Raw genomic sequence first — 27,542 nt, 5'->3', positions numbered from 1 at the left:
TTCTATTAGCCCGATGAAGTAGAGCTGAATGTGTGTGCTTAGCACACACATTCAGCTCTACTTCATCGGGCTAATAGAATGCATTGGCCAATCAGCGCTGGCCAATGCATTCTATTAGCTTGATGAAGCAGAGTGTGCACAAGGGTTCAAGCGCACCCTCGGCTCTGATGTAGCAGAGCCGAGGGTGCACAAGGGTTCAAGTGCACCCTCGGCTCTCCTACATCAGAGCCGAGGGTGCGCTTGAACCCTTGTGCAGCCTCAGCTCTGCTACATCAGAGCCGAGGGTGCGCTTGAACCCTTGTGCACACTCTGCTTCATCAAGCTAATAGAATGCATTGGCCAGCACTGATTGGCCAGAGTACGGAATTCGGCCAATCAGCGCTGGCCAATGCATCCCTATGGGAAAAAGTTTATCTCACAAAAATCACAATTACACACCCGATAGAGCCCCAAAAAGTTATTTTTAATAACATTCCCCCCTAAATAAAGGTTATCCCTAGCTATCCCTGCCTGTACAGCTATCCCTGTCTCATAGTCACAAAGTTCACATTCTCATATGACCTGGATTTGAAATCCACTATTCGTCTAAAATGGAGGTCACCTGATTTCGGCAGCCAATGACTTTTTCCAATTTTTTTCAATGCCCCCGGTGTCGTAGTTCCTGTCCCACCTCCCCTGCGCTGTTATTGGTGCAAAAAAGGCGCCAGGGAAGGTGGGAGGGGAATCGAATTTTGGCGCACTTTACCACGCGGTGTTCGATTCGATTCGAACATGGCAAACACCCTGATATCCGATCGAACATGTGTTCGATAGAACACTGTTCGCTCATCTCTACTTATCGGTTCAGTTTTTCCCTGTCCAGCTCCCAAAACAAAATATAATTCTGCTATTGTCTTATGGCGTCCAGTATATGTATATACTATAGCAGTAATGGGGCCCAAACTGCAACCCAAAACCCAATAATTTATCACAAAGTGCAAACACGGCAATTTAACCTAAATACTGCGCGGATTCACAGTTGCAGACGGTTACAGACCTGCAAAATACGCTTGTGTGAATGGGGCTAGTACTGAGTTTTCATTTATACAAAACTACGTTGTACTGAAGGATAAGAGTTTGCATTTCGAACAATTAATATTCACTATTTACATTGCGCAGGATCTGTTTTATAGTGACTGTGCCATGTTTTTAGTCTATCATGTCTGCTATAGAACAGATACTGTGAGAACAACCCATGCTCCTGCTGCTACCAAACTACAACTCCCAGCATGCTCAGAGCCGCAGGTTGGAGGCCACACAACTAAGACCCGCTATCTGCTGTATGAAACTAAACTTCAGGACTCCTCCTCCCACCCATGTGACCTGGACGTCATAGTGACGTCACCGCAGCGTCTCCGACCATTGGGGCTCTGGTGTCGGGCTGCTGTGGAGCCGTTGGTGACAGCCGGTATTGTACTTTGCTATTAACAGGTAAGAGAATGAAGCTTCTCCCGGGTGGTAGGTGGGTGACGCCCGCGGGCAGGGACTGCTACACTCGGGTGTACTCCAGCCCTGTGCGCCTCCTCTCAGAGGTGTAACGTTGTTGTGGTACTACAGGTCCCAGCACAGCCGTGTCCATAGTCTTGTTTGCAGCTTCCTTCTTGGAGTACTGTGGTCGGGGCGTCTGCTCCGTGCCTGGGCTGTGTCATGGTGATTCATGCTGTCGCTCTGCAGCAACAAGTGCCTGCTCCTGTCTGACTCTCTTCACATTTCTGTGTGTTGTGTCTGTCGGAGGTTTCTGTGCTATTTGGGAAGACGAATGCATCATGTGCTAGACAGCAGCTACTGTGGTGCAGCCTTGTAGCCTTAGTGTATAGTCTCCTTTGGACACCAGTTTGTTTATTATTAAAGGGGTTTTCCAGGCAAAAATAAACAACACTTTTTAAATCAGCCAGGGATGTTGGAGGAAAAAAAAAAACACAAAAAAGCATACTCACCTGTCCCTGATGCTCTGGTGTTCTCTCACGCATCCCGATTCTTCTGTTCCGGCGCATTTCCCAGGTCTCTTCTGAACTTCCGCGGATTGGTCTCTGCGGTTTCAGCGAAACATCAGAAGAAAACCGGGAGAAGCCACCGGAGCAGAAAAACTGTGACGCGTGGGAAGACACCGGAGTATCGGGGACAAGTGAGTGTGAATTTGTTTTAATTTAAGCCATGCCCCTCTCACAGGCTACTTTTGGGTAGTGTACCTCTTGGTGAGAGATTACTAACTGCTAGACATGCCTCTGTGACTCCCTGAAGAACATTTTGCCCAGCAGACAGACTTTGAGAGGGGGGTATCATTGGGACAAGTTTCCCGCTGTCTAAGCCTTTCTGACCTAGCTGTATGGAGCAGTGGTTATATGAGGCCATGCACTGAACAGTCTTCAGATAGACAGACCATGAGTAGAGCTCCTACGGTTTACTTGTCCACCATCCGAACATAGAAGGCTCCTCCATTACACACCCCTTCCTCTGCCTGCGCAGAGACATGGGTTTAGGAGAAGGAAACTTGATGTCACGGCGCCCATTACATATCCTGCCATTGACAGCCAGCCATATGCAGTGGTGTAGGTTCTGAAAAACGTGGACTGGAATTGTAATGTCAAATGACAAATCCAGGTTTTATTCGACAACAGTCGGGTTTGAGTATGGAGGCCTGATGGTAAGTGTATTATTCCTTCTCTTCTTGGGGAGTGACACACTGGTCCAGCTACTGGTGATGGTGAACTGGGGGGTCTTCTCACCCCTGGTAGTGATATGTGCAGGACGTCCGCCGGCTGCATGTGTTGCCTTTCTTGGCAGGGCTCCCAACTGGCAATTTTCAGAAGGTTTTAATGCTCGCATACAAAGCAAGAGTTAAATAACAATGTATATTTCTGGTTGCAATGGCCTGGCCTGCCCAGGTGTCAGATTTGTCGTCTTCTTTGGCATCCTATAAGTATGCAAGATCTACAGACTGTGAACTAATGTGCCAAGGGTACCATATGGAACTTATGCCTCCGTGCCCAACCATATTCCATCTTGTATGTAGGTAACGGGGTGCTAGAGCCACCTTTCAGTTGAACAGTTTTCCCCAATAAACGTATCCTTTATCTGTAATATCGTTGTCACTTACATATATCATATCACAGTCATACACATTACACTTCTTTGCATTCCAACAATTCCTTCTTGGTACATTATTTATTTATCAATGAATATAAGTGAAATGGGAACCTGATTAGAAATTGACTTTCAGTAGTATATACAACCAGAGTTATTTATTATTATTGGTAAGGTTCTGTTTACACTAAAGTAATGACTTCTGTTATGAAGTCATGACAGCTGTGCCAGGCTGGATTAATAGACAATTCCAACAAACTCTATAGGAGGGCTTCTCAAACTTTTTTAACCAATTGAGCTGTTGCGATGCCAGGGCCTTACCAGGTAAGAAAAACTACTGACTGCCACAGTGTAGCTCACATAATTGCACGTAGCAACGCCAAATACCACATCGCAGCATAAAATACCTCCCCAGCAGCGCCGTATACCACTGCTCCACAGCATCACCAGTAGTAGCATTACCCCCAATCCTTCCCCCTGTCCTAATGCAGGTACAGTCTGCTCCTTTCCATCTCTGGCTCATTGGCAGCAGTACCAAACTTTCAGCAAATAATTCCCCAGCTCCACACCTCTCACACTCAGGAGCATCCTGACAACAGAGATAAGAGTCTCTTACCTCCAGTAGCAGTCTGAGATGCCTCTCCTAGATCAGAGCATTCACCCTTCATACCCTGGCTGGCATTATTAATGTAGTTTCTGCTCCAGAAATACCTGCTTTACGCTTAGCTAAGACCGCCAGGGCGGAGACCCGCACCTCACAGTTTGAGAAGTATTCTACTATCTCTGTCTAAATTACTGGAAACGCTAAATACAAGTGTATAAAGGTAGATGTACGCAAAGCTATGTAAGTCTGTCTGATCATAGTTTATATTCGCATGGCTAAATGTTTTCAGTTTTCTTATACATATCTTTTTAGCATACATGTCCCCTGATATTTTCAGTCAGCGTTACATAGTGCTGGAGAACCCCTTTAATTCAGTAATTCTGTAAATATTACTGTCATCTCATCGTGACTACTTCGGTTATATAATGTGGTGACTACAGGTTTGTCTTGTTCTATAGAAGGGGTGGAGCGCTCCGAATCATCAGAATTTGTACCTGCAGTTTTATGTTGAAGTGAAGGGTATGGATATGAGGTATTGAGGAGTGCTTTTACTTTGGTAAACCGTCTCCTAGTTGTTGGTGAGAATAATTGTGTAGATTAGTCTTGGCCTCTGTTCACATCTGTGCTGACTGTTGTTTTAGGAGCAGAATATCAGAAATACCACAAGTGCAGGATCCCTGATATAACCGGGCCCATTACACCCCATTATAGCCATTTCATGATTTCTATATGGGTGCCTGACATTTTACCAAACAAAACTGATTTTAATTTTTTTTTTTCAAAACCAAAAATACCAAGCTGGAGCTGCCCATCCATTTTTATACTATCACTGAAATAAATGAGGGCAGGCACAAGTGGAAATTCATCTGCTTGTATCTATCAATAAAGGGACATTTAAAGGGATTATGCCATGAAATGGACTTGTCCACCATCCGTATGACCCCACCGATCCTGTGAACAGGGGTCCGTTCCCCCTACTACTGAATGTATGCTGAAAGTGTGTGAAAGTTAAAAAACATGACGGAAGAAGGGGGTCTGTCATGTCTATTACATTATAGTCACAGATGGAGGGGGCTCTGTCTCCATCCTTTATGAGTTTCCTGGGCACTTTATTATAAAACCACCGCATTCATGTGGCCTTATTCCTATTATGCAGATCTATGTCACCAGATTAATAAGTAATATATTATCTCGGCGTGGCTGCTTCCATAGGACTTATTACTCTGTGGAGAGTCTCGTGTTCTGCAGGGATTTTCTGAGAAGTGTTTTCCATTTCTGTTTCCTTACTGAGAAATGAAAGTGATAGTAACTTGTTCTCTTTACAGACGCTGACCATGGCTTCCAGTGCCGAGCAGGAGACACGGCTGTGTGGAAACTGGTGAGTAAATGGAGGCTTGCACAACACAAATGTCACAAAGGGCTGTCCGGGTTCTAGATTTGTTTTTAGTATATTTGCAGATGGCATAGGAGAGGGTTTGGTAGATAAGTAGGGTTTATATTCCTGGAGGTGTCTCTAACATGGATTTAGCTTCACTAGGTCAATGCTCCAAACAATGCAGTTCAGGATTTCTACATGTAATATAATGCATTTGTGTAGGAGAAAACCTCTATCGCGCAGCATATTGACAGTTTTGTGTTAGTCTGGACTTCAGAAAAGAAGGATTTTGGGTGACTAATATCAGACAGCTTCAGAATAAGTCAGCTGTGTAGCCAGGGAAGGTAAGTAGGATGCTCAGCTGTATAGCTAGGGATTGTCATCCCGCTGTACAGTACAGAGCGCTGGTGAGAACCTGAATATCTTGTCCAGTTCTACAGAAATTACCTATGGGAAACCTAGAGAAGAGAAACTGGTTCATAGACTGTCTACAAAACGGGTGGAAGATGTCAAATATGAAACATATCAGGAAAGATTTAAAGAACTTATTCTGTATATTCTTTAGGAAAGGCAGGACATGACTGAAACCTTTAAATGTATTAACCCCTTCCTGACCCCTGTGGTACCCTTGGACTTATTTTGGCCACATGGGTTAGATTGAGCTGCTATGCTTTCTGCTTGATTCTTTTGCCCCTACGGGTTGGTTCGTCTAGTCCTTCTGTCTGCCTCTTTCCTGACTTTGACTACTTGTGCTTTTTTATTTTCAGGGTTTATACATTATGGACTCTGCAGCAACAGTTTTGACTGTTTACTTTGTTTTTGTTTGTTAAATTTTTGATATCTCTTGTACAGAATTTTCTTGTACTTATCTGGTTAATTTGTACCTTTTCTTTGTGATGTATGCCTTTTTGTACAAACTTCAATAAAACGATTGAAAAAAGAAAAAGCGGTTAACCCCTTAACAACACATGATGTATTATTACGTCATGTTGTCTCTAACGTGGCAGGGAGAGGGCTCAAAAGCTGAGACTATTCCATACCTGGTGGGTGCTGACTGTATATTATAGAGGAGCTTTACTGCATCTGTCTGGCTGTGGCTGCCATTTATTGAAGCCTGAGTCGGTGGTCTAGCCTTTTTTTTTATTTTATTTTTGTATTTTTATTTTATCAGTTATACACTAGTAATCTCTCAAAGGGGTCCTATAGTTTATAATAGTGTAAAAGTAGCTGCAAATGATACAAAAAAAAAAATAATTTCCCCAAGATGGCTCTCAGGCAGTCCTCTGTCTGTTTATATGCAGACAGCATCTGACTGCTGCATCTACTCAGTGGGCACAGGCAATCATATGCCATATTATTGGCAATGGGCATCATTTCAGTAGGACCTATGCAAACATGCAGCGTGAGTAACTGTAACATACCCTCCCTAGAATCTCTCCAAGATAAAGAAAGTGTGTGCTCCATGCTGTCTGCATAAGGCCTGAACAATCCTCGTAGGTGGGACACTGACTCTTTCTGCAGAGCAGGGATTACAGACTTCATGTATTAATATCTACTACTATTGTGGGGAGATTTATTACTGCTGTATAAATCACTATGAAAATACAAATATATTGGTCTAAAAACGCCTAAAAATCTTAGTGCAAGAATGTAAGAGATGTCTTGAGTAGCCACTCATTGTTACTCCTTTTATCTGCTTTTCGCAGTAAACGAGACATTCTTGTGGACAACTTCACCATCCATGAGATTCACTGCAGACGCAATATTGGCATGTGCAAACTGTGCAATGAACCGATTCCCAGGAGTGACATGGAGGATCACTATGCCAGTGAACATGCCCCGGTAAGTTGGTGGCAATAGTTTGACACTGATGGAATTTTATCTTTAGGTGCAGAAAACCATTCATTTTGGGTATCATAATGCATTGATAATGATTTTATTTTATAATGTCTTAGTACAAGGGCAACATAGAGATTGAAAAATGATCTCCCTGCACTGATGCACAACATCATCAACATATATCTATGCAAAAAAAAAAAGTGTCTGTCTTCTTCTGAGGGGGTTCTGATGTTCCATTCCAATATTTATTGAGCAGGTTCTATCCTGCTCTGTGAAAACGGATCTGAATGGAGCAGAATATCCCCCACCCGCAATTGAAATCAGAGGAGGTTGGAAGACTCTTGGATGTTATGCAAGTGTCTTCTGAGTGCCTTCCAGTAAAAATCTGACCTCCCTTGGCCTACACACTTGGTTGTGTGCATGAAGCCTTAGCACCTTTATTCACCCATATACAGCTCTGCTCCTTTAATTTTCTGTGTATCTTGTGACTGTCAAGCAACTGCGTCTCCCAGGGGTGTGCTTGGTAGGAGAGAGTAGGGAAACCTAAAAGTGAAATCGGGCTGGGATCTGCAGGAAAAGCAAAGAAGTGTGTTCAGCATCGCACAGCTGTTGGCGGACATTACTATGGCAACCAGATATAGAAAGTACTTCACACAATGTGTGAATTGGGGGCCATAGGTACATATGCTGGTAAACTTATTTAGTATGCAACAGAGCATAAATATACCGGTAATACATCTGGCGTATTAGATTGTTCTATGTTTATATTTCAGGTGACTTGCAAATGTAACATGACCGTGGAGAAGTGTGCACTGGATGAACATGAGGTCAGTTGGTTATATTGGTGTTCTTTCGTCGTTGTTTTTGTGTGTGTGTGTGGTGTTTTGTTTTGTTTTTTTTAAACCTAACACATTATTTTCTTCAATGTCTATTATTATTATTATTATTATTATTATTATTATATTTTTTTTATTTTTTTTTTGTTATTAATGGTTACAGAATGATAGGGCCAGGCAAATAATTGAATAGTATTGACCCAGATATCCGATGTAATAAAGTCGAAGTAACCAACGTGACAAAATTACATTATTAGAAAGCCTTTGCCTGCAGTTTCGTTCAAGCCAAACACATCCCAACTGGAACTGCTATTATACTCTGAGGTCTCTTCATACCCCAGAATATAATTAGTTGAGGCGGCCCAAGGGAGATGATCAAAAAAAAAAAGTGTTACTCGCCTTGCTTGGGCTCTGGCGTTGACCCTAGTCTTCTTTTGGACTCCTGAATAACGTCAGGGACTACTGAAGCCTGTGATTGGGCATCAGCGGTCACAAGGCTTTGTGATACCAAGACACAAGCGTGACTACTTCGGTCACACTTGTGTCTTGGTGTCACAATGCCACTTACCGCTTAGGCATTGCAATGCCAAGACACAGGCCTCAGCGGTCCCTGGAATCTTTAGTAAGTCTGAAGAGTACCCTGAGAAGCGCCAGAATCCTGAAGACCTGAGTAACACTGTTTTTTTTTTTTTTTTATGGTGGTTCTTATTCCCTTTGCCTCAGCTAATTATACTGAAATAATTATATTGTGGGTGTCTGCCATTTTCATACTAAAAGCGGCAGAGAGAAAAGTTCTTTGTGCAGCAGTGGGTGGAGACTCGGCCTGAGCTCGGCCATATACATACATTATATATATATATATATATATATATATATATATATATATATATATATATATATATATATATATATATATATATATATATATATATATATATGTGTGTGTGTAATCCGATGGCTGGTCAGAAAATGGAGGGGGTGTAGATCTCAACCAGACTACTAAGGTGGGTGAGATGAGAAAACTCCAGAAGGAATGTTTGTTCTCAGCAGGCAACTTTCGTCTGCTGAGCATTTTGGTAAATGCTCAGTACTGGGTTGGATTTTTAGGAATGGCAGGTAGGTTGGTAGTGGGACCTGTCATTCCACCCCCCTCCAGTCCACACTTTGGGGATGTTCCGGCAGCGACTCAGCTGCAGAGAGTCTGCTCATCAAAGGAGCTTAAGAAGTCAGCTCCAGCAGCAGACTGGCAGAGCTTGGCTGGAGAACCAACTGAGAGGTCATATTTTTGGAGCTGTGTCCTGAATGATTCTACTGGCTTTTGGATTTCTGTTATTCTAGGTGAGGTAACCTATTCTTATGTTTAGTTAGAGCCTAGCCGGACAGGTATTTATTTTTGTATTGTTTCCTTTTGTTGCTGCACTACCTTTTTGAGTGAAAATAAACTCTACCTTTATTTTGGACTAAAGAATCTGGACTTGTGTGTCTATGCCACCGCACCTAGACACACAAATAGGCCACTTGCTGATGACACATTCCCTTTAAGTCTACTATTTTTGCACTGTAGGCCATTCCCAGGCAAAGATTAAACGTAGAGCTCCACCTTAAAGCCAGCACCTTGTTTGAACATTTTACATGCTCTCCCACTGCGAATCATGATGTAAAACTCCCAGCTTTCCAAGTTCACTATTTGGCCACCCAGCGTGGCATACATCCTAGCTACCTCAACAAACTGAATTTTTTTAACACGTCTGATACATAAGTCTGTCGTCAGAAAACCTCTTTTAGGCTGGGACCCCACGGGACGTAAATGCCGCAGGAAAAATCAATGTTTTTTCCTCAAAAACATGAATGCAGTATGAAAGTAGCAAGTGTTTTGTTTATGAATTTTACCCAAAAAATATAATGTAATAATTATAAAACAAAACTATAAACTCTTAATCAAATCTAACCGCCGCCACTTATTTTATAGTTTGTATAAAATGTTATATAGTGCTCAATACATCAACAGCAGGGTAAGAAAAAAAGATCACCATACTGTGTATTAGAACATCCATGTGTCCACAGACCAAAACTGTTAATTTCTCTATTAAAAGTCCATACGAAAATTGTCTAAAATAATTGTCCTTTGTGTTTCAATTAAAAAATCTCTCATAGCAATGTTAAAATATTTCATACTAGCAGTTACCCGCGACTTCGTCTGCGGGTTGGCGGTGGCGCCGAACCGCTTATATTTCTTGTCCCCCCACCCCACCCCCCCTTGCCCCCTTGTATGGCATGTAATACCGCCATAGAGTAATATATACCATTGCCTATTACTACATTTAAATGTAAGGCAAAGTACATACTCCTCCTTGGATAAAATACCCCTGAAAAATGCCTGGAGTTATACTTATACTCTGCTGGAGACTATTCAGTGCTACTACCATATTGATGACTTGTAATGAGTAGATGCAGGGGGACAGCAGTGATACATGGGCTTCTCTGATCTCTGACGTTTAACCATTTGACTTTTGGGATGGATCAATGCTGCACTCACAGCGTTCATAGAGAGGCAGGGTACAATTGGGACCTCAGGGCTGTCTGAACTCATTTCTCTACTTGGATATGCCCCAAAAGCTGCCTAAGAGCTAAACTACAGTGACTTGGCTTCATTCTCTGTGTAGTGGCCATCTGTTTTCTGCTCCATTCCCTGTGTATGATTTGGTGCCTGTAGCTACTATGAATGGCTGTCGGACTTCTCATTGATCTGTTATTGATGACCTTTCCTGAGGATAGGTGATTATAATTAGCCTGAACGTGAAGCGACAGTTGCTTTGAGTAGGTGTGGGGGCGATGATGTCATAGACTGCTCATCGTCTATTTTTTTTTCTTTTGGCTGTATTTACATGTAGCTTTTTTTTCCTACCAATTTACCATATGGGAAGAATATGTAAATCTGACTTCCATGATGTAATTAGGATGTCAGTGCCTCAGGCATGCACACCAATAGAGGGCGCTCACTGAGAATATGCAAGTCTATCTTCCATGATGTAATTAGGAAGACAGAGTTTCAGTCAAGCAAACCAATAGAGGGCGCTCCCTTTAACATCATGCCGACCTTCTCAGAGGCCTTTGTTTGCAATGATGTTGGGATTATACCAGGTACAGTCTCTCAGCCAAGGACAGCTGTTTCGATGTTATTGCATCTCGTCAGTTTGGCGCAGAGAGGACTGACCTGGCAGAGGTGAGAGGCTTAAACAGGGTTGGGGGGATATTGTCACTCCATAGGGAGAGACCACCATTTAGGTGTGTGGAGTCTTATTAAGCCATGAGCGCTCCACTGCAAAGGAACATGGGAAGAATATGCAAATCTGACTTCCATGATGTAATTAGGAAGCCAGTGCCTCAGGCATGCACACCAATAGAGGGCGCTCACTGAGAATGTGCAAGTCTATCTTCCATGATGTAATTAGGAGGAAGATAGAGCCTAAGTCAAGCAAACCAATAGAGGGCGCTCCCTTTAACCATATTTTATTTTACCATAAGCAACCAACCCTACCACTCATTACGTGAAGGTTGCCGGAGAGTTCTGGTGCATGCCAAGATCCACAATCTTCAAAACTGAGGAGGGCTTGAGAAAGGCTTATGCTAAAACACATGCATGTTAGAATTGGTGTCTCTGCTTTGTTGGATTGTAAAAAGTATAATGCTGCACGTTTTATGGATATCCTGGACTGCTGATTCTTCATCTTATTTCAGTATTTTACCATGAAAATACATGCGTCTTTAGGAAAAAAGTGTGAACTCGCTCCAAGTAAAGGAATATGTTACTCCTTACCTTCATTCCCTACATGTGATAGTCAAAGGCCCATACCCACCCAGCTTTGTAAGAGGGGTGAGAACATGAAGTTCCCGTATTGCCCCCTCAGGGCACTGGAGGCAGGCCAAATGACATGTTTAATTTGTAGCTCGATAGGCGGTGACAGTTTGATAATGCAGGGTTTGCTACTTACAATCTTCTAGACAAGAAACTGTACTAACCAGTTCACCGTGATAGACAAGAATCAACCTGCACATCTGTAGAAGCGTACACTGGTGGAGTAAACCAGTACAACACATTATAATATTTGTGTATGTAGTGTGAGTAACAAATGATTTTCTGTATCGTCAACCTGATATGGTTTACATCTAGGATGATATATATATATATATATATATATATATATATATATATTATATACAGTCCTATGAAAAAGTTTGGGCACCCCTATTAATCTTAATCATTTTTAGTTCTAAATATTTTGGTATTTGCAACAGCCATTTCAGTTTGATATATCTAATAACTGATGGACACAGTAATATTTCAGGATTGAAATGAGGTTTATTGTACTAACAGAAAATGTGCAATATGCATTAAACCAAAATTTGACCGGTGCAAAAGTATGGGCACCTCAACAGAAAAGTGACATTAATATTTAGTAGATCCTCCTTTTGCAAAGATAACAGCCTCTAGTCGCTTCCTGTAGCTTTTAATCAGTTCCTGGATAAAGGTATTTTGGACAAACAATTCAAGTTCAGTTAAGTTAGATGGTCGCCGAGCATGGACAGCCCGCTTCAAATCATCCCACAGATGTTCAATGATATTCAGGTCTGGGGACTGGGATGGCCATTCCAGAACATTGTAATTGTTCCTCTGCATGAATGCCTGAGGATTTGGAGCGGTGTTTTGGATCATTGTCTTGCTGAAATATCCATCCCCGGCGTAACTTCAACTTCGTCACTGATTCTTGAACATTATTCTCAAGAATCTGCTGATTCTGAGTGGAATCCATGCGACCCTCAACTTTAACAAGATTCCCGATGCCGGGATTGGCCACACAGCCCCAAAGCATGATGGAACCTCCACCAAATTTTACAGTGGGTAGCATGTGTTTTTCTTGGAATGCTGTTTCTTTTTGGACGCCATGCATAACGCCTTTTTTTTTATAACCAATCAACTCAATTTTTGTTTCCAAAATGAAGTTGGCTTCTCCAAATGTGCTTTTTCATATCTCAGGCAACTCTATTTGTGGCGTACGTGCAGAAACGGCTTCTTTCTCATCACTCTCCCATACAGCTTCTCCTTGTGCAAAGTGCGCTGTATTGCTGACTGATGCACAGTGACACCATCTGCAGCAAGATGATGCTGCAGCTCTTTGGAGGTGGTCTGTGGATTGTCCTTGACTGTTCTCACCATTCTTCTTCTCTGCCTTTCTGATATTTTTCTTGGCCTGCCACTTCTGGGCTTAACAAGAACTGTCCCTGTGGTCTTCCATTTCCTTACTATGTTCCTCACAGTGGAAACTGACAGGTTAAATCTCTGAGACAACGTTTTGTATCCTTCCCCTGAACAACTATGTTGAACAATCTTTGTTTTCAGATCATTTGAGAGCGGGCTGTCCATGTTCGGCGACCATCAAACTTAACTGAACTTGAATTGTTTTGTAGAAAGAAATGGTCCAAAATACCTTCATCCAGGATCCAGGAACTGATTAAAAGCTACAGGAAGCGACTAGAGGCTGTTATCTTTGCAAAAGGAGGATCTACTAAATATTAATGTCACTTTTCTGTTGAGGTGCCCATATTTTTGCACCGGTCAAATTTTGGTTTAATGCATATTGCGCATTTTCTGTTAGTACAATAAACCTCATTTCAATCCTGAAATATTACTGTGTCCATCAGTTATTAGATATATCAAACTGAAATGGCTGTTGCAAACACCAAAATATTTAGAACTAAAAATGATTAAGATTAATAGGGGTGCCCAAATTTTTTCATAGGACTGTATATGTGCGCCCACCTGCCGTGAGGAATGTAGGCCACATCAGACTGTCACGTGCCTTGTTCTGTCACAAGGAGCTTAATGAGGATCTTTGACCACCTCCATCAATTCAAGTTCTTAACATCCATTGACTTCAGTGGCATTGGAATATTTTCTGTAGCTCCAACCTCTCCATATAACAAGTGCAGTTAGTTTTGGTGCCTGATGTGCTATCTCAGCTGTGTAATGTCAGGTGTCAGACAGGGGGACATCATTCGGAGCTCCAGTCAAGGGCATCCAGTGTCAGAGCTCAAAAATCGCAGCTCTTGCCTGCTCCTGCCTGACATCGCCCTCATGATAGTTTCTCCATTTTCTATCTCCCTCCCTTACTGGACTGATGTGTAAATTTTTGTGAATCTTTAAGAAGCGACATTTGTTAAACGTATAGTGTAGAGACCGCTAACCAGACTAGAAGTGTGTGACGTAAAATATAAAAAGTTTTGATGTTTCTTCATATAAGATCATTCCCAAGTCTCTTTTAGTGATTTCTGCCACATTTCTCAACATTTGTCTTGTGATATTAAATAAGTTTGGCACATCTCAGACGATTAACCCTTCTGTTCTGGGATACTTCCCAGCTTTCTACCCCAACCCCTTACTGGAATGAAATTGGCAACAATATTTTGTGTTTTGAGAAATCTAACCGTGCCCACTTTTCAGAGCACTACTATGTAACTTTCTGATGCCTGAATTCTACTCTGAAAAACGAAGATCCTCTTTAGTTTTCAATAAACAGACTTTAAAAAAAAAAAAAGTCTTTATATTGCTTCTGGCTGTAGAGGAGATTTATCGAACAATTGGTGACACTTTTGCGGTCTAATAAAAAGTTGCAGATTGTGACATGCAGCATTTTCAGTTATCTGCAGCTCCGCACTCTTCCTGTCTTCTAGATTTTATTTTCTGATTTAAAGACAGTCTAACATGCATCAGATTTATTGACAAACATGCCCCTCTTAATAAATTTGGTGCATTCTCTACCACCACACTTCACTTTAATATTTTTCCCCATAATCCAAATAGGTTGATGTTGGTGTGTTACTATGCAGATGTTGCATGTTTTGTTCTATTTTTATTGTTTGTTTTATATCTTATTCTATTCTTGCCTATTTGTGAACGAAGCAACGTGTCATATGCACTATATTATTTGGATTTTTCTTTTTCAGAAATCTGTCTGTCCTCTGCGCCTGGTTAAATGCCAGTTTTGTGAGCTGGAAGTGACCTTTAACACACTAGGAAATCATGAAGATTATTGTGGAGCTCGGACTGAGCCCTGTGAAAAGTGTGGTTCCAGTGTAATGATTAAGGACCTCCAAGACCACCCGACCGTCTGCGGCAAAGTAAAACCGCAAAAGAAACCAGAGAGAGTCCGTAGTTGGACAGACAATCGAGAATTTGATGTGCCGTTGCTTGCTGCCCTGAACAGTAGAAGCACTTTCACTGACGGGCTTTATTCTCAGTTGCCAAGGCACGTGCCAGAGAGATTTTATGGAAAATCTGTTTTAACCCAGTCCTTAAAGAAATTTGATGACATAAACCAAAACAACAGAAGAGCCCAAAACAGAGGTGAGATTTCTGAGAAGAAAAAATAAATCCAATCCACATAATCCTCATAATTTGACTTGGAGTTTTATTTTTAATGTGTAAACATATTAGGATTTATTAGTCAAGTGGATGGTAACATTGTGGTTTCTCTCAGTACTGTGAGTTTGCTGTATCTCATGCCTTCTTATCCCTTCTATACCTTATGGAATGACTGAACTGACTTGAATAAGCAAATCACCAAAATGTCCAGGGTGGCAGACCTGGTACTAGATTGGTTTTAAGGTTTGGTTTTACCCTGGCAAGTTCAGGTGACGTAATGGACTTTAAGATCTTGTGAAAGTTTCTCTTTAATCCATTGCAAAGCACCTCACTGTAAACTTGCTGCACGTTCACCGCTTGGAGTTGTAATTTTTTCGGCAGTGCATACATGTGGAGGAATGGAAATGAATAGCTGTCAGTGGAATTAGTGTTAGGCCTCGTTCACATCTATGTCAGTAATCCGTTCAGGGGAGTCTGCATGGGGACCCCCCGAACGGACTACCGAACGCATTGGCAAGCGGTGTAATGCACGCGGACCCCATTATAGTCTATGGGGTCCTTGTGCTTTCACTGCATACCACTTGCCAGTGTGTTCGGTAGTCTGTTGAGGGGGGGTCCCCATGTGGACTCCCCCAAACGGATTACTGACCTAGATGTGAACGAGGCCTTTGTCTGACTGCTGCTGTACAAATACAACAGCTTGTTCTGTTTAGTCACCTAATATGATAGGTACCCTTTGTGGGGAAAAAATGGACTGCTATGGATAGCACTAACACTTATTAGAACATTTGTTAAGCACAATGTTGAATGAGGTTTTACCTAGGTCTACGTGGCGACTTGTTTCTCCACAGAACGTTTTAGAAAAGTTTTGGAATGAGGGAAAAAAAAAAAAACCTTGCTGTCTTGTGACTTTTTTTTTTTTTTTTCTTTTTTTGCTGACGTCCTTTTCAATTTCGTGAAGGCAAAATGACATGTGACCTCTAACCAGGAGTCTAACAGATGTGAATTTTTTTTTTTTCCAGCTTTTGTTGCATGTATATGGAGGGTTCATGACCTTGGCAGTCTTGTTAGCATTGTGCCATGTCGATCTTCATGTTGACATGTACACCTTTTTTTAAGTATTTTTTTTTTTAACACAATTAGAATTTCACATGTTTTCTGTTTCTCTTTTTAGAGGGTGAACAGGCCAATCTGGGTCTCAACATAGATGGTTCTCTGGATTTTTTTGATCAGGCTTTAGAAGAAAGGTCTGACACATTCCGCAGGTATGATCACTCTCACTCTCAAAGCCGCCAGAACAACACGAGAGCTAGTCCTCAGCCTGATAGTCCCCTTACTGAAAATAACAGCGACTTCTGGCGCGACTTCTACTGCAAGGATAATGCAATGAAGATGAATGTCCAAAGACAAAGCAACAATAACTATTTCTCCAAGGATGAACCCAGCACTCCCACTGGTAAGTTGCTATTTTACCTAAGTTTTTAGAGTCTAGCGTTGAATTATCTTTAATATTGCATTGTAAAGTTAGACTGTCTAGTATTGTCTAGTTTACTTTTCACCTATGTTTCTTTTTGAAGACCAACTCCATAAATGATCTCTAAGCGGCAACTGCATTACTACTTGCTATGACTTGATGCTATAGCTGTGACTTAATGACCATTGCTGTCAGTGAGATCATTTAAGACCATATTCTTATATAGAGGTATCGCTTTTAGGATAAGCTGCCTAGTATATGTACCACATGTGTTCACATGTACCACAGCTGTGTCTGCCATTAACGCCCCTTCACACGTGAGGTGAAAGGGCGGATTTTGGCACTGAGAGTGATGCAGGGAGCCGCGTCACTCTAAGGCCAAAATCCGCCTGCCACGACTGTTGCGGCTTCTCTCCGGAGTAGGTTCAAATGAATGGGCTGACTCCAGAGGTTGCTACCGCGAGGAATCCGCCTGAAGAAAGGGCAGCTCGCCTCTTTTTTTCCGCAAGCGGCATGTTGCAGCATGAACGCTAGCGGTCTCCATAGACCACCATTGTGAGAGGGCGGATTATGACGTAGATTCTGCACCATAATCCGCCCCCTCTGTGCCCGTGTGAACGGGCCCTAAAGCATAACTAAGCTTTTGGACAACTTTTGCTTCTGAAACTGAACATCACCAGTACCCTCCCCTCCCGCTCCTTCCCCCAATCACCATCAATACTTACAGGTCCTCCTCTTCTCTTCCTGTGCATTCTGGAGGTGAGTTCAAGACATGTGCAGTAGAGATAGCATTCCATCTCTACTGCACATGCCTGACAGTTCATTCCTGTCTGAGCGCAGCGTCTCCAAGCTGTGCACAGTGAAGAGGAGCCGGCTCGCACATTGGAAGCTAGGTAAGTATGATGCGATGGGGAGGGGGGGGGGGAAGTGAGGTGGGCTTAGTAGTGGGCAGGATAGTTTAGTGTAGTTTAGCTAGGGAGACAGGGAGGGGGGTGTAACAGTGAGAGAGGAGCGGGGAGCAGTGACAGGGAGGTAGCGTGGAAGGTACACAGGAAGTTACATGGTAGGAAGCTAAACATTTAAACAAATGCAGAACATACCACAGACACCTAGAAATCACTCAAAACTCTGCTAAAGGTATATGTGTGCACTTTTAACCCATTAATAACACTAACAGACCTTTTTTTTAAAAAAAAAATAAATACATTTTGACCGGAAAACCCCTTTAAAAACAGGTTTCCTCAATGATAGAATCCCTTTAAAAGGGGTGTGACCTAAATAATTAATTGTAATGATAATTGAGGTAAAATGCCCATTTAATCATGATTTTCATTTAACTCCTAATTGCCCATCTCTAGTATGTGGATTATTATATGGGTTACTATTCGTCTTTGCAGCAGATACCATCCAACTACCCTGTGAGTTCTGCGAGGAGCTCTTTCCCGAACAGGATCTCATCTTACACCAGGTACCGCTGCTACAAATTTTTTTACCTTCATTATAGTTGCACAGTTGCTATAAAATGAACTGCGGTTCCAGCTCAGTTAAAATCGAAAGCAAATCTCCAATCCTTTCTTTAGCTTCCTCATATGTGATTTTGTGTTATTTCTTTATTACATGTTTTTTTCCTTTTCCTTTTTGCACATTCATCACTTTTTACTTCTGCATTCTCCATTAAATGCAGAAATGGAAGGGTTTTCCCCATTCTATACTCTGCACTGTGGATAGACAATAAGTGATCAGGATAATGAAGACCTGATAATTCCCCCAAGTGCTTCTGAAAAGTGAGCTCTGGAGTACACGCCAGCTCTATTCATTTCTGTGGAACTTCCAGATGTCTAACTGATAGAGTGGTGATCAAGCTTGCACCCCCTCCATCATTCATGTGGGGCACTTGGGTGTATATGTGGGCCCCATTTTTGTGATCACTTGGGATACCTGTGGTCTACCCCCAGTGATTAGACATTTACCCCTATAGTGTGGAGGGGGGGGGGGAATTCCTTTAATTTATTTAAATTTTATATAATGCAAATCCATTTGCATATTTTTGCAGATCTTGAAATGTTATTAATTAAATTAGTTTGTAGGGGTTTTGTGCAGGACAGGAAGTGTAATGTGTTCCAGTTTTTCCATCCCCAGAATTATACATTATTCATCTCAATAATAATTCTTCTGACATTATTGAGTTGTAGATAGGAATCGACTTTGATTAATGTTGGACTTTAACTTTCTCTGTTTCCAGACTGGCTGTAGACCCGAAGTCTCGACCTTATTTAGAAGGCGTTCTCCCAGTCCCCCATTGGATTTTACAGAAAATCTCCGATCCTCCTCACCTTCTGCTCACTACCCTCAGAGTGTCCTCATTCCATGTGAATTCTGTGGTGTTCTGATGGAAGGAGATATCCTGTTTCATCATCAGGTACTTGATATGTAAAAGTTGTGGCTATGAGGTAAATGGTTTGACAGATTTGCTTATGGATATACAACCAGGAAATCAGGGGGGCGCACTCTGGTCAAGGAAGTCGGACTCTCGTAGAATATTGCGTACACTTCATTGGAAGGCACTTGATTTGCTTAGGCTGGTCTTACACGACCGTAGTGATTTTTGCGGTCCGTAATTTGCTGATTAGCAACACTAAATTTCACTCAGTCATTCCGTAGATTCTGTGTCCATTCGCACGCGAGTTCTATGGGATAGTCCGTGCCGTGATGTCCGTGACTTTGCGGACCTACGGTATTCATTGCGGATCCCGGTCATGGCGTAACACACCACGGATAAAATATCCAGTGGTGTAAGAGGCCGCACTGAAATCAGTGTGACCGCAAATGGTCCACAATCGAGAACCCACAATTGCGGACTTAACTTGCATTCGTGTAAGACCAGCCTTATAGATGTTTTACCTATGACTCCATTTTAAAGGGCTTTTCTGGACAAATGATAAATCCCATTTACCTCTGTGGGAATGGAAACTCTGCTGTCTTAGTGGCTCCCAAGCACCTAAGGGAGGTGGATTTGGGGTTATACCCATCTCAGTCATTATAGGCTGTATTTCAGTAACCCTTCTTAATTTATTATGGGAGTTACGGAAACCGCTATTATTGGCTATTGTCACAACTCCCCACCTGTGACAAGTAGACACATATTCCCATCTTGACTAATGGGTGTATGAAATGCTACAACTACAACAAAGACCGAAATTTAGCATAAATTAAAACATAAGTTTTACTTAGTCAGCTAAAATTAGAAAACGATTAATATAAAAATTGGTTATACTGGGGTGGCATATACCACATAGGTACCAAACACAAGTGTAGGGACAGCACCAAAATGTTGGGTAGTGTCCTTGACCTGCTAATAACGTGCGTGGTAAGATTGAAGGACCTGGATGGACTTAACTACTGGCTCCCACCATCGGGGAGTCAGGAAGTGTGGTTTTAACTGCAACCATCTCTGAACACCTAAATATAGGATATCCTCTCCTGATGAGAATTCATATTCGATACACGTAGAGAACGTAGGATTATTTATCTAGCATCATTTCCCTATACTCCATTAGACTAGGAGCAGGGATGAACTGTAACCCCAGAACCCTTTGAAACACCTTGAAACTTAGAGATACCAGTGGGTTAGGTTCTGGTTATTGGGAGACACTGAGTTGGGAGGGTCTCCCATTAGGTGTTAGTGCACAGTGATTTTCTACACCTAGTTAAGTCCATCCAGGTCCTTCAATCTTACCACACACGTTATTAGCAGGTCAAGGACACTACCTAACATTTGGTGCTGTCCCTACACTTGTGTTTGGTACCCATGTGGTATATGCCACCCCAGTATAACTAATTTTTATATTAATCATTTTCTAATTTTAGCTGACTAAGTAAAAGTTACGTTTTAATTTATGCTAAATTTCGGTCTATATTCCCATCTTGGTCAGATTTGGCCAGGACTGCAATACGTCCAGCATGTCGCCACATTTGTGCATTTTGCAGTGGGTGAATTGAATGTAGTACAAAAAAATGCAGTGGAGAATTGCATTTTTAGATTTGCATTCAGGTATAATCTGCTACCACATGGAAGTCAGTTGTTAATTCTCCTTGGCTACTGAAGTACCTTTACCTTTCACCAGACAGACCAGAAATCACGATTCCTCGGACAATCATCTGGACTTGGGCATTATTTTCCCATCTCTTTTCCATTCTCCTAGTTTCTCTGTTCTTTTCTATGATGTTTGATCCAATCACTGTCACATGTATTACAATACTGCTATACAGTTCTCTTGTATTGCTGATACTTTAAACTGATGAAATCTATTAATGAAGTCATTTGTTAATACAGTTACATAAATCTCTGCTTATTGCTATTCTTCATGTATCATAGGATCAGTGTGACATGGGTCCAAACTCTGAGAAAACTTCTCATTTTCCTACTCCTTCGTTTGCTGATGATGTCTCCCCAAACGTCTCTGAAGAAGAGCACAGAAGTTACAGGGTTTCAGCAGCGTCCCAGACACAAGATCACAGAACAGGTTTGTTGTGCTTTTCAGTATAAGATAAAGGACCAATCCACCTACATTAATCTTCTGACAAGTCAAAGATGCCTCACATGATTTTAACAGTCATCAGACCATTACATGTTTCCAAAATCAGGAAGCTTAAAGGGAGTCTACTACCTTCAAAAACACTTCTATAAAGTTGTAGGGCCAGTTTAGTCCCATGGTTAACATACCTTTGATGTGTCAAATGTTTTTCCTGCTGAGAGGGTGGTCTTTAATTTCATATGCAAATGATCTGTTTGGTGTAGGAGGGGAAGGGGCACACTTGCTGGAACACCATCTTCATTTGTGGGTCGTTTCAAATTGGTGTCCATGAGACATGTCAATCTTACTGTTCTGAGGTGACACTGGGTGACAGTTTTATCTTGTCATGCAGACATACAGCTTAACTACACCCTGTGAGGCTGCTAGATAGACTGAGACTGGCGTCAAAGAATAAGAGAAATGTCATTCAGACCTCATAGGATTTAAATTTAGTGCAGGGACTACGTGAAGCTGCTCGCCTCCTCCCATGACCTGTTAAGATAACATCCATATGTCGATCTAAGGTTTTAAAAGCTTCCAACAATTGATAAATGTAAAGCTTCATGATAGGCACCATAGGAAAGCTCATAACTTGATACTACACACCAGTTTAAGACAAAAACCATCTGATGTGAACCCTTTAGTATGAAGATAACCAAAAAGTAATGGTTTCTATATGTGTTACCTTTCATTGTCTGTGCTGATGAGATCTATGCTGAGAAGTGGTCTCTACAGAACAGGAAGTGTCATCCTATTATGAGACTTGGTGACCAGATTGAAAGCTGTGCTATTTTAGGAGCTTTTCTAAATATAGGTAAAATTATAAAACATGTAACCAAAATTTATTAAACAAATTATATATTTTTATCTCCTTCTCATTGATTCAATTTTTTTTTCTTTCATTTTTTACTTTTTGCCTTTCAGGAGCTTTTAAAGAGGACCTCCCCGCTCCACAGTACAGCGCGATTGGCTGTGCTGTGAAGAAGGACATCTCTGACTGAGTGTCAGAAACGCCCTTCTGACCATAGAAGAGCTACGGTACCGGGACCGTAAGCTCTTCACACTGGGCCCAGATCGGGAAAGCTGACAGTACGCTGAACTGAGCGCACTGTCAGCTTTCCGGCAGTATTGCCTATGGGCAAAATGGTGAAAGGTCCTCTTTAAATATTAAAAAAATTTTTTTTTCCATATACATAACCGTATAGTTTGTATTGTCTGTTTTCATAGTCAAGGATTTTTTTTATACGTAACTGTAACTTGTCCATGGGTTTGAACTGTAAGTGGTCTGGTTGTGTGTACAACATACTAATATATTAAATTCTATTGTAAAATTCCTTCATTTCATTTATGTGCAAGTATGTAATACGTGTATTAATGACAGGCCTAAGAACCTTCAGTAAGCTTGTGGCTGTTATAAAATCGCTGACGTATGATAACTCTGCAGTGTGATGGTGCCTGTGCAATTGACCAAGGCATTTGTCCACTTTCAGACCAATGCTGAAGACCAACGTTATTATTTATATAATAAAAAGTACAGTTTTCCAATATACTTTGTGTATTAATTCATCATCGTTTTCTAGATCTCTGCTTTCATTAAATGAATAGGAGCCACAGAAGCAGGGTTGCAATATAGGACAGGAGTAGAACCTGTTCTATATTTTGCGGCCCAGACTGTTGGCCTGCACACGTGACCGTGTACTTCAAGGTCATGTGTACGGGCCCATAGAAATCAATGGGTCAGCGTGCTATCCAGGAAAAACATGGTAAGCACACTGATCACGACCACGGTCATCTGCAAGAGGCCAAAGGTGGATATCGGGAAGGGGGTTAAGGAGAACTACCAATTATACAGCAGCTTTTCATATGTTATTAGCATAGGTAAATAGAATTTTTCTTTAGTAAAATAACAACTTTACTTATGTCTCCATTTGTTAGACCATTTTTCTTCTCCCTTCACTTCAGTCAGATTATCATCACCAATAGACTGTTATCCATCCTCAGCCCTACACAAGTGTAAGATGTGTGAAGGTGGAGAAGACAGCTGCTGCCCACTAGTACCTAACTTATTGCCTCAACAAGATGCCTACCTACCACTGTACAGAGTCACTTTATATTTCACAGGATAGCTCTTTCTTGGCACCACTACTTTCCTGAATGTAGGACCTCCCTTCATTGTCTCAAAATCCCTTCTAAGCAAAGGCCACACACCAGGAATGTGCAGTGGGTTAGCTGTAGGTGAATTACGGCCATTAATCTTCTATAAAGTACTTTACAAGTGTAGTGGATAATCCATGTGAATTATTGCTGCATGCTTCGCCTCGGATAACAAGCTTTCCAGGGCAGAGGTTGAATTAGGGCTGAGCAATTATTGGAAATATAACCAAAAACTGACCATCACTCCAGATCACCATCATGATTTTCTGCACGTTGGTTGTTTTGGTTCGGTCTGAACCGAATCTGCCATTATACTCCTCCTCCCCTAAGCAAAGATGCTGGTCTTTGGCGTGGATGCCTATTACATTTAATTATGAGGTTGGATTACAATGAAGGCAAATGGTCAATTACTTGCTATTTGGGTCCCAGGCTACAACTCTCTTCACCTGTATTACAATCCACCTCCGGGGCAGGGTTTATAACTAATCGCCATTAATCGTAATTGAGGTAGAATTTACAATTAACTGCAATTTTGATTTAGAGCATACTTGCCCTGTCCTAGATTGAATCCTATCTTGCTGTACCCATGTGAAACCTCCAACACAAACCAGACTATTTTGCATGGTTTTTGCCTTGGAAGGGTCCGCTATCATATGTTGCACACTACAGACATCCACTTGTGAACTTGCAGAGTGTGGCCTCACCCCAATAGGCAGAAGCTAGAGGCAGCTATAGAGATCTTGCTCAAAAAAAATAAAAATACCCCAATTTATTTAATTTGAGGAACAAACATAACATCAGACAAGCCCTTCCTTCACCATGTTTATCACTCTCCTAAAAGCGCCCAACAGAAGCAGAAACCTTGCACCATTTTAATGACACCTTTTTTTTAATTTTTTTCCCCTCTTCTGACACATGAAGTGTTGGCATACCTCCTATGTAGTCTGACCCACTGTTTTTACAGAGATCAGAGGGTTATAAGATGACATCTCCATGGTCATGATATAATGATCACTCAATTTCGTCTATCTGCGTACTAGTACATTTCTGACATAACTAATGTGTTCTCATTTGTTTCAGCACCAGCGAGTGATGCTACAGTCTCTTCCAGGAACCAGCCAAGGAGGATTGTGGACAACACAACTAGAGGTCGTGGCAGGATTGACAATCTGTATCGCCAGATGAGTAATCCCCGTCGCTCCAATCTAGAAGAAATGAGAAAGAAGAACATAGAGGAGAATTCCAGAATGATCAGAAACCAGTACGAAGATTTCTTTAGTCAGGAACGGGGAGCATCAAACAGGTAGCGTCCCTGTGATTGTCTTCTGTAATATAGCCGAGAAATTATGTTATGTCCAGGTTATGGGACAGATGAATACTGCTGCGGGAATAGGCCCAGCGTACATTACAGGTTTTTTTTACTTTTCTTCCTCTTTTCAAAGCAGACCCCAGAGCAAACTGATAATGTTCTTGACTTTTATGTAGAGGTATTTGGTGTTGGCATGGTGCTGCACTTGCTAGTTGAGATTAGTAATTTGGCAGCCAAAAACTGTTGGGAAAACCATTAAATATATGTTGTACTTTAAAACACGGGGTGAGATTTACTATGAAAAAAGCACCAGAATTCTGCCATAATTGATGGTCAAAAGAAAACGGTCCAACATGCTGAGCACCACATTTATCAAGTGTTTGACACTTTCACTACTTGTATGAAAACTGGGCATAGCCTCTCAGGAGAAGGGCCTGGAATACATTTCCAAATTGTATGCCAAATTTTTAATTCCGCTAATAAGTCAAGTTAGACTTGACAGTGTAACAGTATACTAGACTTATCAAAAGGCATTGGACACTGATAACTCTGCCGCAGTTTAGGACTGTCCATTCTAAAATTTACCATTAGTATATCTGCCCCATTTTTATTACTTAATCTTTGAGGATGTTGGAAAGTGAAGCGGAATTTAAGGAGGGCTTCCAGAATTCGTCTCAAATTTCTCCTGGTTTATTAACCCTTAAAAATTTTAATCCTTTCAGTTAATAAATAACAACAAACAATCAAAAAAAATACTTGCTAGTTGTTTGGATTATAGTTACATTGTTACTATGTCTCTACTTGTACAAAATCTTTCATAAAGACCTGTTTAGTGATGGTGTGAAAGATGACAGATTTCCAGGTTAAGCATTAAGGTGTGTATCTCTCATTTCTGCAGGAATACCAGCACCAGAAGCAAGGTAAGAAGGGCAGAGGAACCTTTAGATCACTTTCTATCATTGTCATCATAACATCTTCTGTTCTGTATTAATTTGTATATTTTCTGATTTAGCCAACAAAGACTGTAAACACGAGGTCATCAGAAGTTGACAAGGAGGAATGACGTCCCTATGTGTTGCTCTGCATCATTGTCTTGTATTATATCCTATATTACACTTGTATACAATTTCTTTAGGAAGTGCAGGCACAATCCTTCACATGACTAGTTCTGTCGTAACACTCTTTCCTAATCTATATTGTTGGGGGGGAATTAATGTTTTGTGTTTATTTGTATGTATCTCCTTTGTAAGTATCTTAAAGCATATCTAATCTTTTGTTATCCATTGGATAAACCAGTAGTACTGGTGATAATCGTAAACTATTGTAATATGTTTTATTTAAAAATGCTTCTTTTATTTCTCTACTTACCCTGCGCTGATCACAGTCTCTGAATTCACTGTTCATGTCTGTTCATGTCTGTTCATGTCTGTAGTATGTACACCGCTTATAGCTGCAGTACATTGAAGTCTATGTGGGGAGAGGAGGACTCAGAGGATCTGACAGAGGGCAGACAAATAAGATATGACCATAGCATCAATTGACACTTATCCCCTCACAAGGCTGGAACATCAGGCAAATCTTATCCAGCTCTGTGGTGAGATAAAACTGCCACTAGAAGCTACAGTGGTCTCTTTACCCTTGTCACCTCATTCTCCTTCTTTACCCTGCCTCAATTTCAATAGGCTGGAGTTGTAAGCAGTGTATGGACTCCAGAGTATGGATGTGGTCAGTGAATTCGGAAACTGTGAGTAGTGCAGAGAAAGGGGAAGTGAAATAAGTATTTTTTACATGTACTTGTGATATGAGATTTAGAATAAATGTTTAGGACCGCTTTAAGTGATACAAGCCCAAAAGCACTCTGTTATTTGTAATACGGGGGTTGTATGATTTGGTCTTTTATGTTTCTCTAAGTGTGATTCAGCTTAGCAATATACTTAGTGTGATTTCCAGGACTGCTGCTTTATAAATGGCACCTCTTATATTGCTGCAGTCCCAGACATGTCAGTAGTTTTAATAGTTTTTATTAATCTAATTTGCTCAAAATAAGTCTCTATGTACAAATGGAGTAATCACTTGCTCAACCAGGGATTGCATTGTCATTGTTGTGGATTGTGCCCACTGATCCAGGCACAAAACTTATGAAAGTGACATGATGGTCTTAACAGAATTGTCTTGTAACGTTCACAGGACATTTTTCCATACAGTTGCGGGTCAAATTCTTTTTGTGTTAGAAAGATTTCCTCTAGTGAATTAGACAGTAGGATGACCATGGAGCAAGTCTAAGTCTTCAGCTCTTCTGACTGTCAAGGACTCAGTTGCAGAACAAGTCTCGTGAGGTTGAGGACTTGTTGATCAATTATTTATTGGCTTAATAAGTAAAGAAATAAAGGATTTGATTCTTTGTAACAGTAACCACAATGCAGTACTGGGCCCATCACATGGCAGATACTGGTGGTCCATCATGGGACCTCACAGACTAACAATCGGGCTAGTTGGACTCTGCCAAGATTGCCATTTTCTTCCTGTAGAAAGAATGCTGTGTCGCCAGTCTCTTCTACAACTGATAAATTATGTGCAAAAATATCACTTTTGTCGAATGTCATAGTAGACCATCACCTGATGCAATGAAAGTATTCACCATGTAGAACAAGCCAATCTCCACAGCCAAATCATGGAAACCTGCAATACCACCAAGTGCCTGATTTTAGCCAACCTTTTTATACTGGGTGTACAGATAACTGGTGTATTTTTATAATTTCACAACTGATTTATCTTTTTTTCATACTTTAATACAAATATTTCTCTGTTGGATTTTGGTTGCTTGTATTTTATAT

At 41.3% G+C, this 27,542-nt stretch overlaps 1 protein-coding gene across 2 annotated transcripts; it reads left to right on the top strand.

Annotated features, from left to right (window-relative positions):
- Window positions 1–1,406: 1,406 nt before the first annotated feature.
- TRAFD1 (TRAF-type zinc finger domain containing 1) lies at window positions 1,407–27,542 on the top strand. 2 transcript variants are annotated; one of them, XM_075272787.1, is made up of 12 exons: window positions 1,407–1,470; window positions 5,053–5,105; window positions 6,809–6,944; window positions 7,715–7,768; window positions 14,780–15,179; window positions 16,372–16,653; window positions 18,069–18,139; window positions 18,914–19,090; window positions 21,047–21,194; window positions 24,480–24,702; window positions 25,607–25,628; window positions 25,721–27,542. In XM_075272787.1, exons 2-12 carry the CDS (start codon window positions 5,062–5,064, stop codon window positions 25,769–25,771), a joined length of 1,608 nt encoding a protein of 535 aa, XP_075128888.1. In that variant the 5' UTR covers window positions 1,407–1,470; window positions 5,053–5,061; the 3' UTR covers window positions 25,772–27,542. The 2 variants fall into 2 exon arrangements, with proteins under 2 accessions (XP_075128888.1, XP_075128896.1); XM_075272795.1 differs by lacking the exon at window positions 1,407–1,470 and adding an exon at window positions 2,102–2,164.

Source organism: Leptodactylus fuscus, chromosome 1 (genome assembly GCF_031893055.1).
Source record: "Leptodactylus fuscus isolate aLepFus1 chromosome 1, aLepFus1.hap2, whole genome shotgun sequence".
Taxonomy (NCBI): Eukaryota; Metazoa; Chordata; class Amphibia; order Anura; family Leptodactylidae; genus Leptodactylus; species Leptodactylus fuscus.
The sequence above is the reverse complement of the archived record's forward strand: the minus strand, read 5'-3'. Positions and strand labels throughout refer to the sequence as shown.